Source organism: Myiozetetes cayanensis, unplaced genomic scaffold (genome assembly GCF_022539395.1).
Source record: "Myiozetetes cayanensis isolate MyiCay16 unplaced genomic scaffold, myiCay2020 scf415, whole genome shotgun sequence".
NCBI classification, from domain to species: domain Eukaryota; kingdom Metazoa; phylum Chordata; class Aves; order Passeriformes; family Tyrannidae; genus Myiozetetes; species Myiozetetes cayanensis.
In genome coordinates this window covers 1-14,782 of record NW_026087649.1, presented here as the reverse complement: position 1 = coordinate 14,782, position 14,782 = coordinate 1, and the positions used below count along the sequence as shown (strand labels likewise).

The 14,782-nt window shown below is 58.3% G+C and overlaps 2 protein-coding genes across 2 annotated transcripts; both read right to left on the bottom strand.

The window, feature by feature from the left end:
* Positions 1-407: 407 nt before the first annotated feature.
* Positions 408-5,925, bottom strand: LENG1 (leukocyte receptor cluster member 1). Its single transcript, XM_050330609.1, is given in 5 exon segments — positions 408-705; positions 2,826-3,120; positions 5,083-5,137; positions 5,139-5,218; positions 5,721-5,925. Coding segments are annotated over 5 exon segments (789 nt in total). The 5' UTR covers positions 5,853-5,925; the 3' UTR covers positions 408-478.
* Positions 5,926-6,794: 869 nt separating this feature from the next.
* On the bottom strand, positions 6,795-12,610 carry LOC126647991 (sporozoite surface protein 2-like). The gene is made up of 4 exons (XM_050330610.1): positions 12,557-12,610; positions 7,421-8,180; positions 7,235-7,330; positions 6,795-7,147 (listed from the first exon to the last, which is right to left on the bottom strand). The coding sequence occupies exons 2-4, from the start codon at positions 8,165-8,167 to the stop codon at positions 6,983-6,985; spliced, it is 1,008 nt and encodes a 335-aa protein (XP_050186567.1). The 5' UTR covers positions 8,168-8,180; positions 12,557-12,610; the 3' UTR covers positions 6,795-6,982.
* Between the last annotated feature and the right edge of the window lie 2,172 nt (positions 12,611-14,782).

Sequence of the window (14,782 nt, the reverse complement as noted above, 5' to 3'; positions counted from 1 at the left end):
TTTTGGGGTGTCAGGGTGGGTTTTGGAGGTTTTTGGGGGTCCCAGGATGATTTTTGGGGTGTCAGGGTGGGTTTTGGGGGTCCCTGAGCCCCCCCCGTGCCAGTTTGGGGTGGAATTGGCTGTTGAAGGGTCTGTGTCTCTCGTCCTGGGGGCTCTGGGGGGGATTTTGGGGGATTTTGGGGTCCCAGGGGTGTTTTGGGGTGTCAGGGTGGGTTTTTGGGGGTCCCAGGGGTGTTTTTGGGGGTCCCAGGGATGATTTTTGGGGTCTCAGGGTGGGTTTTGGGGGTTTTTGGGGGTGTCAGGGTGGGTTTTGGGGGTCCCTGAGCCCCCCCGTGCCAGTTTGGGGTGGAATTGGCTGTTGAAGGGTCTGTGTCCTCATCCTAGGGGGCTCTGGGAGTTTTGGGGATTTTGGGGGTCCCAGGGGTGTTTTGGGGGTCCCAGGATGATTTTTGGGGTCCCAGGGGTGTTTTTGGGGGTGTCAGGGTGGGTTTTGGGGGTCCCTGAGCCCCCCCCGTGCCAGTTTGGGGTGGAATTGGCTGTTGAAGGGTCTGTGTCTCTCGTCCTGGGGGCGTTTCTGGGGGGGATTTTGGGGGGGATTTCGGGGGTCCCGCAGCCCCCCCAGCAGGGTCTGAGCCCGGGCGGCCTCGTTGGCCTCGCGTTGGAGCCGCTCCCGACGCAGCTCCCGCAGCCTGCGGGCAATTAACGCTAATTAACAACTCATTAACACTCATTAACACTCACTAACGGCGTATTAGTGATCATTAGCGCTCATTAACGCCTCGTTAGCGCTAATTAACACCTCAGTAACGCTCATTAACGGCCATCAAGCTCGTTAGCGCTCATCAACACATCGCTAATGGTCATTAACAGCTAATTAACGCTCATTAGTGCTCATTAACGATTATTTGAGCTCGTTAATGCTCATTACACTCATTAATGCTCATTAGAGCTCATTAATGTTGGTTAATACTCATTAACACCTTGTTAACACTTCATTGGCGCTCATTAGCGCTAATTAACACTCAACACAACGCTCATTAATTTGTGCTCATTAACGGTCATTAACAACTCATTAATGCTCATTAGGGTGCGTTAATTCTCATTAATGCTAATTAACAACTCATTAGCGCCGATTAGTGCTAATTAACTGTCATTAATGCTAATTAGCACTAATTAACCCTCATTAACAGCTCATTAATGATTGAGAGAGGAGGGGCTGATGGAGGGCGTTAATTAATTGGGGGCCCAATTGAGAGGTTAAATAATTCCTTAGGGGTTAATTAATTAATTAGTGAGTGGGTAAATGAAATGCCTAATTAATTAATTAGAGGATAACTAATGTGGGGAGGGGTCAAACCCCAATTTTGGGAGGGGTCAAACCCCACTTTGGGGGGGGTGAAACCCCAATTTTGGGGGGGTCAAACCCCAATTTGGGGGGGTCACACCCCAATTTTAGGGGGATCAAACCCCCAATTTTGAGGGGTCAAACCCCAATTTGGGGGGGGTCAAACCCCACTTGGGGGGGTCATTTGGGGGGGTCAAACTCCCAATTTGGGGAGGGGTCAAACCCTCAATTTTAGGGGGGTCAAACCCCAATTTTAGGGGGGTCAAACCCCAATTTGGGAGGGGTCAAACCCCAATTTTGGGGGGGTCAAACCCCAATTTGGGGGGGTCAAACCCCAATTTGGGGGGGTCAAACCCCAATTTTAGAGGGCTCAAACCCCACTTTGGGAGGGGCCAAACCCCAACTTTGGGGGTCAAACCCCAATTTGGGAGGGGTCAAACCCCAATTTGGGGGTCATTTGGGGGTCAAACCTCAATTTGGGGGGTCAAACCCCACTTTGGGGGTCAAACCTCAATTTGGAGGTCAAGCCCCAATTTGAGGAGGGTCAACCTCAACTTTAGGGGTCAAACCTCAATTTTAGGGGGGTCAAACCCCAATTTTAGGGGGGTCAAACCCCAATTTGGGGGTCAAAACCCCAATTTTGGGGGGGTCAAACCCCAATTTGGGGAGGGGTCAAGCCCAAATTTGGGGGGTCAAACCCCAATTTGAGGAGGGGTCAAACCCCAATTTTAGGAGGGGTCAAACTCCAATTTAAGGGGGGTCAAACCCCAATTTTAGGGGGGTCAAACCCCAAATTAAGGGGGATCAAACCCCAATTTGTGGGAGGGGTCAAACCCCAATTTTAGAGGGGTCAAACCCCAATTTTGGGAGGGGTCAAACCCCAATTTGGGGGGGGTCAAACCCCAATTTTAGGGGGGTCAAGCCCCAATTTGGGGTGGTCATTTGGGGGGTCAAACCCCAATTTGGGGAGGGGTCAAACCCCAATTTTAGGGGGGTCAACCCCCAATTTTAGGGGGGTCAAACCCCAATTTGGGGGGTCAAACCCCAATTTGGGGGGGGTCAAACCCCAATTTTAGGGGGGTCAACCCCCAATTTGGGGTGGTCATTTGGGGGTCAAACCCCAATTTGGGGGGGGTCAAACCCCAATTTTAGGGGGGTCAACCCCCAATTTTAGGGGTCAAACCCCAATTTTAGGGGGGTCAAACCCCAATTTGGGGGGGTCAAACCCCAATTTGTGGGAGGGGTCAAACCCCAATTTGGGGGGGTCAAAGCCCCAATTTTAGGGGGGTCAAACCCCAATTTGGGGGGGTCAAACCCCCAATTTTAGGGAGGGGTCAAACCCCAATTTGGGGGGGTCAAACCCCAATTTTAGGGGGATCAAACCCCACTTTGGGGGGGTCAAACCCCCTTGGGGGGAGGGGTCTATGTCCAAAAATTCCTGTGAGGAGGGGATTAATTAACCAATCATTAATTAACTCACCCTTTGGGCCCCCCCCTCCTGGGGGGGTCTCTGGGGGGGTCTTTTTTGGGGCTGGGGGGGTCTCGGGTCTCCCCTTGCCCCTCATGTCCTTCAGGGGGTCCAGGGCTGCTTTCCTGCCCCTCTCCACCTCCTGGGGGGCCCCCCCGTGGTTTTTGGGGGTCCCTCCGGGTTTGGGGGCCCTGGGTTTTGGGGTCCCTCGGCTGGGGGGTCTCAGGTACCAGGGGGGGGTGGTCTGGGCCTCGGCCGCGCTCTGGCCCAGGTAGGTCAGGACCCCCAGGGCTCGTTCCCGGCGCTCCTGGGGGGGAAATTTGGGGAGGGGGGTGGGGTTTGAAACCCCCAGACCCCCCCTCATAAAAATATCCCCCAAAATCCCCTCATTTTTATCCCAAATCTCCCCATTTTTAACCCAAATCTCCTCATTTTTAACCCAAATCCCTTAATTTTTAACCCAAATCCCCATTTTTACCCCAAATCCCCCATTTTTACCCCAAATCCCCCCCATTTTGACCCCAAATGCCCCCATTTTGACCCCAAATCCCTTAATTTTTAACCCAAATCCCCCCCCATTTTACCACAAATCCCACTCATTTTGACCCCAAGTCCCCCCCATTCTGACCCCAACCCCCCCCATTTTACCCCAAATCCCTTCATTTTTACCCCAAATCCCCCCCATTTTTAACCCAAATCTCCTCATTTTTATCCCAAATTCCCTCATTTTTACCCCAAATCCCCTCATTTTTACCCCAAATCCCCCATTTTTAACCCAAATCTCATTTTTATCCCAAATCCCCCATTTTGACCCCAAATCCCCTCATTTTACCCCAAATCCCCCATTTTGACCCCAAATCCCCCATATTTACTCCCAAATCCCTCATTTTTATCCCAAATAATCCCCCATTTTCACCCCCTCTTCTCCTGCTCCTTTGGGGGAAATTTGGAGTAGGAGGGAGTGATTTGGGGGGGTTTGAACTCCCAGACCCCCCCCATAAAAATATCCCCCAAAATCCCCCCATTTTGACCCCAAATCCCCCCCATTTTTACCCCAAATCCCCTCATTTTTATCCCAAATACCCCCCATTTTCACCCCAAATCCCCCATATTTGATCCCAAATCCCTCATTTTACCCCAAATCCCCATTTTACCCCAAATCTCCTCATTTTACCCCAAATCCCCCATTTTTACCCCAAATCCCCATTTTTTGGGGGTATTTTGGGTTGGAGGAGGGGATTTTTGGGGTATTTTGGGATGGGGAGGGGATTTTGGGGGTATTTTGGGATGGGGAGGGGATTTTGGGGTATTTTGGGATGGGAGAGGATTTTGGGGCTATCTTGGATTTTGGGGAGAGGGATTTTTGGGGGTACTTTGGGATGGGGAGGGGATTTTGGGGGGTATTTTTGGGATGGGGAGGGATTTTGGGGGTATTTTGGGGATGGGGAGGAGGATTTTGGGGGTATTTTGAGATGGGGAGGGGATTTTTGGGGGTATTTTGGGATGGGGAGGGGATTTTTGGGGTATTTTGGGATGGGGGAGGGGGATTTTTGGGGGGTATTTTGGGATGGGGGAGGGGGATTTTTGGGGGGTATTTTGGGATGGGAGAGGGATTTTTGGGGGTATTTTGGGATGGGGGAGGGATTTTTGGGGGTATTTTGGGATGGGAGGGGATTTTTGGGGTATTTTGGGATGGGGAAGGGGATTTTGGGGAGTATTTTGGGTTGGGGGAGGGATTTTGGGGGGCATTTTGGGATGGGGGAGGGGATTTTTGGGGGTGGGGAAGGATTTTGGGGGTGTTTTGGGGAGGGGGATTTTGGGGGTATTTTTGGGATGGGGGAGGGGATTTTTGGCGGGTATTTTGGGATGGGGAGGGGATTTTTGGGGGTATTTTGGGATGGGGAGGGGATTTTGGGGGTATTTTGAGATGGGGGAGGGGATTTTTGGGGGTATTTTGGGATGGGGAGGGGATTTCTGGGGGTATTTTGGGTTTGGGGGAGGGGATTTTTGGGGGTATTTTTGGGATGGGAGGGGATTTTTGGGGTATTTTGGAATGGGGAGGGGTTTGGGGTATTTTGGGATGGGATTTTGGGGGTATTTTGGGATGGGGGAGGGGAGTTTTGGGGGTATTTTGGGATGGGGAGGGGATTTTGGTGGGGTATTTTGGGATGGGGAGGGGATTTTGGGGGTATTTTGGGATGGGGAAGGGGGATTTTGGGGGTATTTTGGGATAGGGAGGGGATTTTTGGGGGTGTCCCCCTCCCCTCACCTGTTCCCGCCGTTTCTCCTCCTCGTGCTCCCGATTTGGGGCCTCCTCGGGGCAGGAACAGCACGGGGGGCGGGGAGGGGCTGCGACCCCCCAACCCCCCCACCCTCGCCCTCTTCCTCAGGAGCTGTGTCCGGACCTGGGGAAGGGGGTAAAGGGGGTCAAACACCCCCAAAATACCCCCAAGAAGAGTTATTGCCCCCAAATCTGCTCCACCCCCAGGGTATTTATTTCCTTGCCCCGTGTTTATTTATTAACCCTCCCCAGGGGTTTATTTATTCCCCTCCCCTGGGGGTTATTTTACCACCCCCGGGATTATTTTATTTTTATCGTTTATTACTTTATTCTTTTATTGACTATTTTTGCCCCTCCCCCTCCCGCAGACGAACATGGTTTGACCCAAGCCACGCCCACCCCGCCTAAGCCACGCCCACCTAATTCACCTTCACTATCCCAAGCCCCGCCCATTCCTCCAAGCCCCTCCCACCCCATTCACCCTCATTATTCCAAACCCCGCCCACTCCTCCAAGCCCCGCCCACTCTCCACATCCACTAATTATGCCAAACCACGCCCTCCAAAGAAGCCCCGCCCCTCCCTCAGCCCCCTCACAGCCCCCCTCCCCCCCGTTCCCCTCACTCGCCTCCTGCTCCGCCCGCAGCGCCCGCGCCTCCCGTTTCCTCCGCTCCTCCTCGGCCGCCGCCTCGTCCCGCCGCACCCGCGCCACGTTGTCCTTGTTGCGCACATGCCACGACTTTTTCGGGAGGATGTTCATGGCGGCGGCGGCGGCTCCGGGAGCGGCTCCGGGAGCGGCTCCGGGAAGAGGCCCCGGCTGCCCCGGACCGGACCAGGCCGCGCTCCCCTGAGGGCTCTCGCCTCTGATTGGCTCGGCCCTGCTTGTCCCGCCCTCTATCGCTCTTTGATTGGTTAATGTCTTCCCCTCGGCTCCACTCTCGCTGTCTGATTGGTGGAGCGCCGTAGTCCCGCCCCTTTCCCGCTCTCTGATTGGCTGAGAGGTTTCCCGCCTTTCGGAGCCGCCATTTTGAGCCGTGAGGGGAGGGTGGGGCGGGGCCGGAGGGATCTGCCCATAAAACCCCAAATCCCCTAAAAAACCCCTAAAACCCTCCCGAGACCCCTCAAAACCCTTCCGGGACCCTCTAAAACCATCCTAAACCCCCTCAAAACCCTCCCAAGACCCCTCAAAACCCTTTCGGGACCCTCTAAAACCATCCTAAACCCCCTCAAAACCCTCCCGAGACCCTCTAAAACCATCCTAAACCCCCTCAAAACCCTCCCGAGACCCCTCAAAACCCATCCGGGATCCTCTAAAACCATCCTAAACCCCCTCCAAAACCCATCCGGGACCCCCAAAAAACCCCTCAAACCCACTCCTGGACCCCCAAAAACAACCCCAGGACCCTCCAAAACCCTCCAAAACCCCCTCAAAACCCTTTCGAGACACCCCCCTCCCCCTCAGAAAATCCAGTTTTAGGGTGTTTGGGTTTGTCTTGGGATGTTTTGGGTAGGTTTTGGGTCATTTTTGGGGTATTTTAGGTCAGATTTGGGGTCCCCTCACACACCAAACACCGGGAGGAGGGATTTGTCACTTAAATCCTTTATTGATCTCAGTTTTGGGGGGGGGTCTCATCCAAAAACAAAGCCCCCCCCTCAGCCCAAACCCCTCCCAACCCCCCTAAACCCCCCAAATCCCCCCCCCTTGTCCTGGATTTTGGGGTTCAGGGGGATTTGGGGGGATCCCCCCTAATTTCTGGTCATTGGGGTCTCCCCCCTGTTGTTTTTTGGGGGTTCAGGGGGTCCCTCCCCCCCCCTTCACCTGAGTATTGGGGTCCCTTCTCCTCCTCCCCTGGGGGTCCCCAAAGTTTGGGGTCCCCCCCTAAATTCTGGCTATTGGGGTCCGTCCCCCCCTGCACTTTTGGGGTCTCCCCCTTCTGTTCTGGGGGGGTCCCTCCCCTCCTGGATTTTGGGGTTCTTCCCCTCGTGGATTTTGGGGTTCAGGGGGTCTCTCCCCTCCTGGATTTTGGGGTTCAGGGGGTCTCTTTCCTCCTGGATGGGGTTCATCTCCCCTCATCTTTATGAGGTCTCCCTCCCTCATTCCTCCTCTTTCTGGGGGTTCAGGGGGTCTCTTTCCTCCTGGATTTTGGGGTCCCTCCCTTCCTGGATTTTGGGGTTCAGGGGGTCTCTCCCCTCCTGGTTATTGGGGTCTCCCCCATCTTGCTTTTTGGGGTTCAGGGGGTCTCCCCCTACATCATTATGGGGGTCCCTCCTCCTTCTCACTTGGGCATCCCCCCCTCCCTCTTCCTCCTGGATTTTGGGGTTCAGGAGGTCTCTTTCCTCCTGGATTTTGGGGTTCAGGGGGTCTCCCCCTACATCCTTATGGGGGTCTCTCCTCCTCCTCACTTGGACATCCCCCCCTCCCTCTTCCTCCTGGAATTTGAGGGTCAGGGGGTCTCTTTCCTCCTGGATTTTGGGGTTCAGGGGGTCCCTCCCCTCCTGGATTTTGGGGTTCAGGGGGTCTCTGCCCTCCTGGATTTTGGGGTTCAGGGGGTCTCCCCCTTCATCCTTATGGGGGTCTCTCCTCCTCCTCACTTGGGCATCCCCCCCCTCCTGGATTTTGGGGTTCAGGAGATCTCTTTCCTCCTGGATTTCGGGTTCCCTCCCCTCGTGGATTTTGGGGTTCAGGGGGTCTCTTTCCTCGTGTATTTTGGGGTTCAGGGGTGCCCCCCCTTTCCCCCCCGGAGCCCCCTTTGCCCCCAGCCCCTTGCAGACCCCCAGCAGGGCGAGGGGCAGGAGGTGGAGGCAGAAATGCACCGAGCCCCAGAAGCGCAGGGTGGGCTCTGCCTCGCGCAGCACGAACCCCACGCTCAGGTACTCGAAGGCCCTCATCTTGAGGAACCACTGCAGCCCCCGCAGCAGGGACCCCCAGGGACCCCCCAGCCGCTCCAGGGGCACCCCAAAACGAGCCCCCAGCGCCCGCTCGGCCGCAGCCTCGGCCGCCAACCAGAGCGGCACCGACAGGAACGCCAGGTGCTGCCCCCCGTGCAGCCCGTGCCAGTACGCCGAGGCCAGCATGGTCCATGCATTCCTGGGGACAAAGAGAGAGAGAAACAGGTGAGTTAGAGACTCAAAAATCAATTTACAGCACCCCAAAATGGGAGTCACACCCAGGTGCTGCCCCCCGTGCAGCCCGTGCCCCCCGTGCCAGTACGCCGAGGCCAGCATGGTCCAGGCATTCCTGGGGACAGAGAGAGAAAACAGGTGAGTTAGAGACTAAAAATTCCATTTACAGCACCAAAATTCCATTTACAGCACCCCAAAATGTGAGTCACACCCAGGTGCTGCCCCCCGTGCAGCCCGTGCCAGTACGCCGAGGCCAGCATGGTCCATGCATTCCTGTGGAAAAACAGGTGAGTTAGAGACTAAAAATTCAATTTACAGCACCAAAATTCCATTTACAGCACCCCAAAATGTGAGTCACACCCAGGTGCTGCCCCCCGTGCAGCCCGTGCCAGCACGCCGAGGCCAGCATGGTCCATGCATTCCTGCAGGGAAAAATGGGTGAGTTAGAGACCTGAAATTCAATTTACAGCACCCCCAAAATGTGATTCACACCCAGGTGCTGCCCCCCGTGCAGCCCGTGCCAGTACGCCGAGGCCAGCATGGTCCAGGCATTCCTGCAGGGAAAAATGGGTGAGTTACACACTAAAAAATCAATTTACAGCACCAAAATTCCATTTACAGCACCCCAAAATGTGAGTCACACCCAGCATGGTCCATGCGTTCCTGCAGGGAAAAATGAGTGAGTTAGAGACCTGAAATTCAATTTACAGCACCCCCAAAATGTGAGTCACACCCAGGTGCTGCCCCCCGTGCAGCCCGTGCCAGTACGCCGAGGCCAGCATGGTCCACGCATTCCTGTGGAGAAACAAGTGAGTTACACACCTAAAAAATCAATTTACAGCACCAAAATTCCATTTACAGCACTCCAAAATGTGATTCACACCCAGCATGGTCTATGCATTCCTGCAGGGAAAAATGAGTGAGTTAGAGACTAAAAAATCAATTTACAGCACCAAAATTCCATTTACAGCACCCCATACATGCCCTGCCAGTGCGCCGAGCCCAGCATGGTCCAGGCGTTCCTGGGGAAAAATGAGGTGAGTTAGAGACTAAAAATCAATTTACAGCACTCAAGATATGAGTCACATTACAGGTGCTGACCCCGTGCAACCGTGCCAGTCGCAGCCCAGCATGGTCCAGGCATTCCTGCGGAAAAATGAGTGAGTTAGAGACTAAAAAATCAATTTACAGCACCCCAAAATGTGAGTTATGGCACTCAAAATGTGAGTGACACCCAGGGGCTGCCCCCCGTGCCAGCAGGCAGAGAGACCAGCACGGTCCATGCATTCCTGTGGAGAAACAGGTGAGTTAGGGACTAAAAATTCAATTTACAGCACCCAAAATGTGAGTTATGGCACCCAAAATGTTGGCCGAGGCCAGCACGGTCCATGCGTTCCTGGGGGGAAAAGGGGTGAGTTAGAGACGTGTCCCAGTGCCCTCCACAGGTGTACCCACCTGACAATGGGGTACCTCCTGGGCCCCCTGTTGTGCACGTGGTGCCCCCAGTGCCCTCCCAGTGTGTCCCAGTGCCCTCACCTGAGGAGGGGGTACCTCCTGGGTCCCCTGCTGTGCACGTGGTGCCCTCCCAGTGTGTCCCAGTGTGTCCCAGTGTGTCCCAGTGTGTCCCAGTGTGTCCCAGTGTGTCCCAGTGCCCTCACCTGAGCACAGGGTATTTCCTGGGCCCCCTGCTGTGCACGTGGTGCCCTCCCAGTGCCCCCCCAGTGTGTCCCAGTGTGTCCCAGTGCCCCCCCAGTGTGTCCCAGTGTGTCCCAGTGCCCTCCCAGTGTGTCCCAGTGTATCCCAGTGCCCTTCCAGTGCCCCCAGTGCCCTCACCTGAGCACAGGGTACCTCCTGGGCCCCCTGTTGTGCACGTGGTGCCCCCAGTGCCCTCCCAGTGCCCTCCTAGTGTGTCCCAGTGTGTCCCAGTGTGTCCCAGTGCCCTCCCAGTGCCCTCCCAGTGTGTCCCAGTGTGTCCCAGTGCCCCCATTACCTGAGCACAGGGTACCTCCTGGGTCCCCTGTTGTGCACGTGGTGCCCCCAGTGCCCTCCCAGTGTGTCCCAGTGTGTCCCAGTGCCCTCCCAGTGTGTCCCAGTGTGTCCTGCTTAGTGTGTCCCAGTGCCTCCCAGTGTGTCCCAGTGTGCCCAGTGCCCCCAGTGTGTCCCAGTGCCCCCAGTGTGTCCAGTGTCGTCCCAGTGTGCCCAGTGCCCCCAGTGTGTCCCAGTGTGTCCCAGTGTGTCCCAGTGCCCTCTCAGTGTGTCCCAGTGTGTCCCAGTGCCCCCCCAGTGTGTCCCAGTGTGTCCCAGTGTGTCCCCAGTGTGTCCAGTGCCCTCAGTGTGTCCCAGTGTGTCCCAGTGCCCCCCCAGTGTATCTAGTGCCCCCAGTGTGGTCCCAGTGTGTCCCCAGTGTGTCCCAGCGCCCTCTCAGTGTGTCCCAGTGTACCCAGTGCCCCCAGTGCCCCCTGTGTCCAGTGGTGTCCCAGTGTGTCCCAGTGGTGCCCCAGTTGCCCTCCCAGTGTGTCCCAGTGTGTCCCAGTGCCCCCAGTGTGTCCCAGTGCCTCTCAGTGTGTCCCAGTGCCTGTCCCAGTGTGTCCCAGTGCCTCCCAGTGTGTCCCAGTGCCCCAGTGCCCCCAGTGCCCTCCCAGTGTGTCCCAGTGCCCCCAGTGTGTCCCAGTGCCCTCCCAGTGTGTCCCAGTGTGTCCCAGTGCCCCCAGTGTGTCCCAGTGCCCCCCCAGTGCCATCCCAGTGTGTCCCAGTGCCCCCCAGTGTGTCCCAGTGCCCCCCCAGTGCCATCCCAGTGTGTCCCAGTGCCCTCCCAATGTGTCCCAGTGCCCCCCCAGTGTGCCCCAGTGTGTCCCAGTGCCCTCCCAGTGTGCCCCAGTGTGTCCCAGTGCCCTCCCAGTGTGTCCCAGTGCGGCCCCAGTGTGCCTGAGGGATGGGGTACCTCCTGGGCCCCCTGTTGTGCACGTGGTACCCCAGTGCCCCCCAGTGCATCCCAGTGCCCTCCCAGTGTGTCCCAGTGATGCCCTCACCTGACAGTGGGATCATTTCCTGGGCCTGTTGTGCCCGTGGTGCCCCCAGTGCCCCCAGTGTGCCCTCCCAGTGTGTCCCAGTGCCCCCAGTGTGTCCCAGTGTGCTCCCAGTGTGCCCAGTGCCCCCAGTGTGTCCCAGTGCCCTCCCAGTGTGCCCCAGTGTGTCCCAGTGCCCTCCCAGTGTGTCCCAGTGCCCCCCCAGTGTGTCCCAGTGCCCTCCCAGTGTGTCCCAGTGTGTCCCAGTGCCCCCAGTGTGCTCCCAGTGCCTCCCAGTGTGTCCCAGTGCCCCCAGTGTGTCCCAGTGTGTCCCAGTGCTGTCCCAGTGTGTCCCAGTGCCCTCCATTGCCTGGGAGTGCCTCCTGGGCCCCTGTTGTGCCCAGTGCGCTCCCAGTGCCCTCCCAGTGTGTCCCAGTGCCCTCCCAGTGTGTCCCAGTGCCCCCAGTGATGCCATTACCTGAGCACAGGGTATTTCCTGGGCCCCCTGCTGTGCACGTGGTGCCCCCAGTGCCCTCCCAGTGCCCCCCAGTGTGTCCCAGTGCCCTCACCTGAGGATGGGGTACTTTCTGGGCCCCCTGGTGTGCACGTGGTGCCCCCAGTGCCCTCCCAGTGTGTCCCAGTGTGTCCCAGTGTGTCCCAGTGTGTCCCAGTGCCCTCCCAGTGTGTCCCAGTGCCCTCCCAGTGTGTCCCAGTGTGTCCCAGTGCCCTCCCAGTGTGTCCCAGTGCCCTCCACAGGTGTACCCACCTGACAATGGGGTACTCCTGGGCCCCCTGTTGTGCACGTGGTGCCCCCAGTGCCCTCCCAGTGCCCTCCCAGTGTGTCCCAGTGCCCCCAGTGCCCCCATTACCTGATAATGGGATATTTCCTGGGCCCCCTGCTGTGCACGTGGTGCCCCCAGTGCCCTCCCAGTGTGTCCCAGTGTGTCCCAGTGCCCTCCCAGTGTGTCCCAGTGTGTCCCAGTGCCCTCACCTGAGCACAGGGTACTTCCTGGGCCCCCTGTTGTGCACGTGGTGCCCCCAGTGCCCTCCCAGTGTGTCCCAGTGTGTCCCAGTGCTCCCCCAGTGTGTCCCAGTGCCCTCCCAGTGTGTCCCAGTGTGTCCCAGTGTGTCCCAGTGCCCTCCCAGTGTGTCCCAGTGTGTCCCAGTGCTCCCCCAGTGTGTCCCAGTGCCCTCCCAGTGTGTCCCAGTGTGTCCCAGTGTGTCCCAGTGCTCCCCCAGTGTGTCCCAGTGTGTCCCAGTGTGTCCCAGCGCCCTCCCAGTGTGTCCCAGTGTGTCCCAGTGATGTTGTCCCAGTGTGTCCCACAGGTGCCCTCACCTGATGACAGGGTACTTTCTGGGCCCCCTGGTGTGCACGTGGTGCCCCCAGTGCCCTCCCAGTGTGTCCCAGTGTGTCCCAGTGCCCCCATTACCTGAGGATGGGGTACCTCCTGGGCCCCCTGTTGTGCACGTGGTGCCCCCAGTGCCCTCCCAGTGTGTCCCAGTGTGTCCCAGTGCCCTCCCAGTGTGTCCCAGTGTGTCCCAGTGTGTCCCAGTGCCCTCCCAGTGCCCCGCCAGTGCCCTCCCAGTGTGTCCCAGTGCCTCCAATGTGTGCCTCCAGTGCCCCCCAGTGTGTCCCAGTGTGTCCCAGTGCCCTCCCAGTGTCCCAGTGCCTCCCAGTGCCATCCCAGTGTGTCCCAGTGCCTCCAGTGTGTCCCAGTGTCCCAGTTGTCCCAGTGTGCCCCAGTGCCTCCCAGTGTGTCCCAGTGCCTCCAGTGTGCTCCCAGTGTGTCCCAGTGTCTCCCAGTGTGCTCCCAGTGTGTCCCAGTGCCCTCCCAGTGTGTCCCAGTGCCCCCAGTGCCCCCATTACCTGAGGATGGGGTACCTCCTGGGCCCCCTGTTGTGCACGTGGTACCCCCAGTGCCCTCCCAGTGCATCCCAGTGCCCTCCCAGTGTGTCCCAGTGCATCCCAGTGCCCTCCCAGTGTGTCCCAGTGATGCCCTCACCTGACAATGGGGTATTTCCTGGGCCCCCTGTTGTGCACGTGGTGCCCCCAGTGCCCCCCCAGTGCCCTCCCAGTGTGTCCCAGTGCCCCCCCAGTGTGTCCCAGTGCCCCCCCAGTGTGTCCCAGTGCCCCCCCAGTGTGTCCCAGTGCGCCCCCAGTGTGTCCCAGTGTGTCCAGTGCCCTCCCAGTGTGTCCCAGTGCCTCCCAGTTGTCCCAGTGTGCCCCAGTGCCCTCCCAGTGTGTCCCAGTGCCCTCCCAGTGTGTCCCAGTGCCCCCAGTGCCATCCCAGTGTGTCCCAGTGCCCTCCCAGTGTGTCCCAGTGTGTCCCAGTGCCCCCAGGTGTACCCACCTGACAATGGGGTACCTCCTGGGCCCCCTGTTGTGCGTGTCCCAGTGCCCTCCCAGTGTCCCAGTGCCCTCCCAGTGTGTCCCAGTGTGTCCCAGTGCCCTCCCAGTGTGTCCCAGTGCCCCAGTGTGCCCAGTGCCCTCCCAGTGTGTCCCAGTGCCCCCAGTGTGCTCCCAGTGCCCCCCCAGTGTGTCCCAGTGTGTCCCAGTGCCCTCCCAGTGTGTCCCAGTGCCCTCCCAGTGTGTCCCAGTGTGTCCCAGTGTGTCCCAGTGCCCTCCCACTGTGTCCCAGTGTGTCCCAGTGTGTCCCAGTGCCCTCCCAGTGTGTCCCAGTGCCCTCCCAGTGTGTCCAGTGCCCCCCAGTGTGTCCCAGTGTCCCAGTGTGTCCCAGTGCCCCCAGTGTGTCTAGTGCCCCCAGTGTGTCCCAGTGTGTCCCAGTGTGTCCCAGTGCCCCCAGTGCCCCCATTACCTGAGCACAGGGTATTTTCTGGGCCCCCTGCTGTGCACGTGGTGCCCCCAGTGCCCTCCCAGTGTGTCCCAGTGCCCTCCCAGTGTGTCCCAGTGCCCTCCCAGTGTGTCCCAGTGCCCCCATTACCTGACAATGGGGTACCTCCTGGGTCCCCTGTTGTGCACGTGGTGCCCTCCCAGTGTGTCCCAGTGTGTCCCAGTGTGTCCCAGTGCCTGTGAGTGCCCCATCACCTGAGGATGGGGTACTTTCTGGGCCCCCTGTTGTGCACGTGGTGCCCCCAGTGCCCTCCCAGTGTGTCCCAGTGTGTCCCAGTGTGTCCCAGTGCCCTCCCAGTGCCCCCAGTTCCCCCATTACCTGATGACAGGGTACTTTCTGGGCCCCCTGCTGTGCACGTGGTGCCCCCAGTGCCCTCCCAGTGTGTCCCAGTGTGTCCCAGTGTGTCCCAGTGTGTCCCAGTGTGTCCCAGTGCCCTCCCAGTGTGTCCCAGTGCCCTCCCAGTGTGTCCCAGTGTGTCCCAGTGCCCTCCCAGTGTGTCCCAGTGTGTCCCAGTGCCCTCCCAGTGTGTCCCAGTGTGTCCCAGTGTGTCCCAGTGTGTCCCAGTGCCCCCAGTGATGCCATTACCTGAGCACAGGGTATCTCCTGGTGCCCCCTGCTGTGCGTGGTCCCCAGTGCCCTCCCAGTGTGCTCCCAGTGTGTCCCAGTGCCCTCCCAGTGTGTCCCAGTGTGTCCCAGTGCCCTCCCAGTGT

Excerpts from the sequence above, each read along its gene's own strand:
- LOC126647991 (XM_050330610.1), bottom strand. The coding sequence starts at position 8,167 with ATGCTGGCCTCGGCGTACTGGCACGGGCTGCACGGGGGGCAGCACCTG. Across the intron at positions 7,331-7,420 it reads AAATCCAGGAGGAAAGAGAC|CCCCTGAACCCCAAAAAGCA; the intron begins CTCCTGAACCCC and ends GTAGGGGGAGAC. Across the intron at positions 7,148-7,234 it reads AGGAAGGGAGGGACCCCAAA|ATCCAGGAGGAAAGAGACCC; the intron begins ATCCAGGAGGAA and ends GAGATGAACCCC.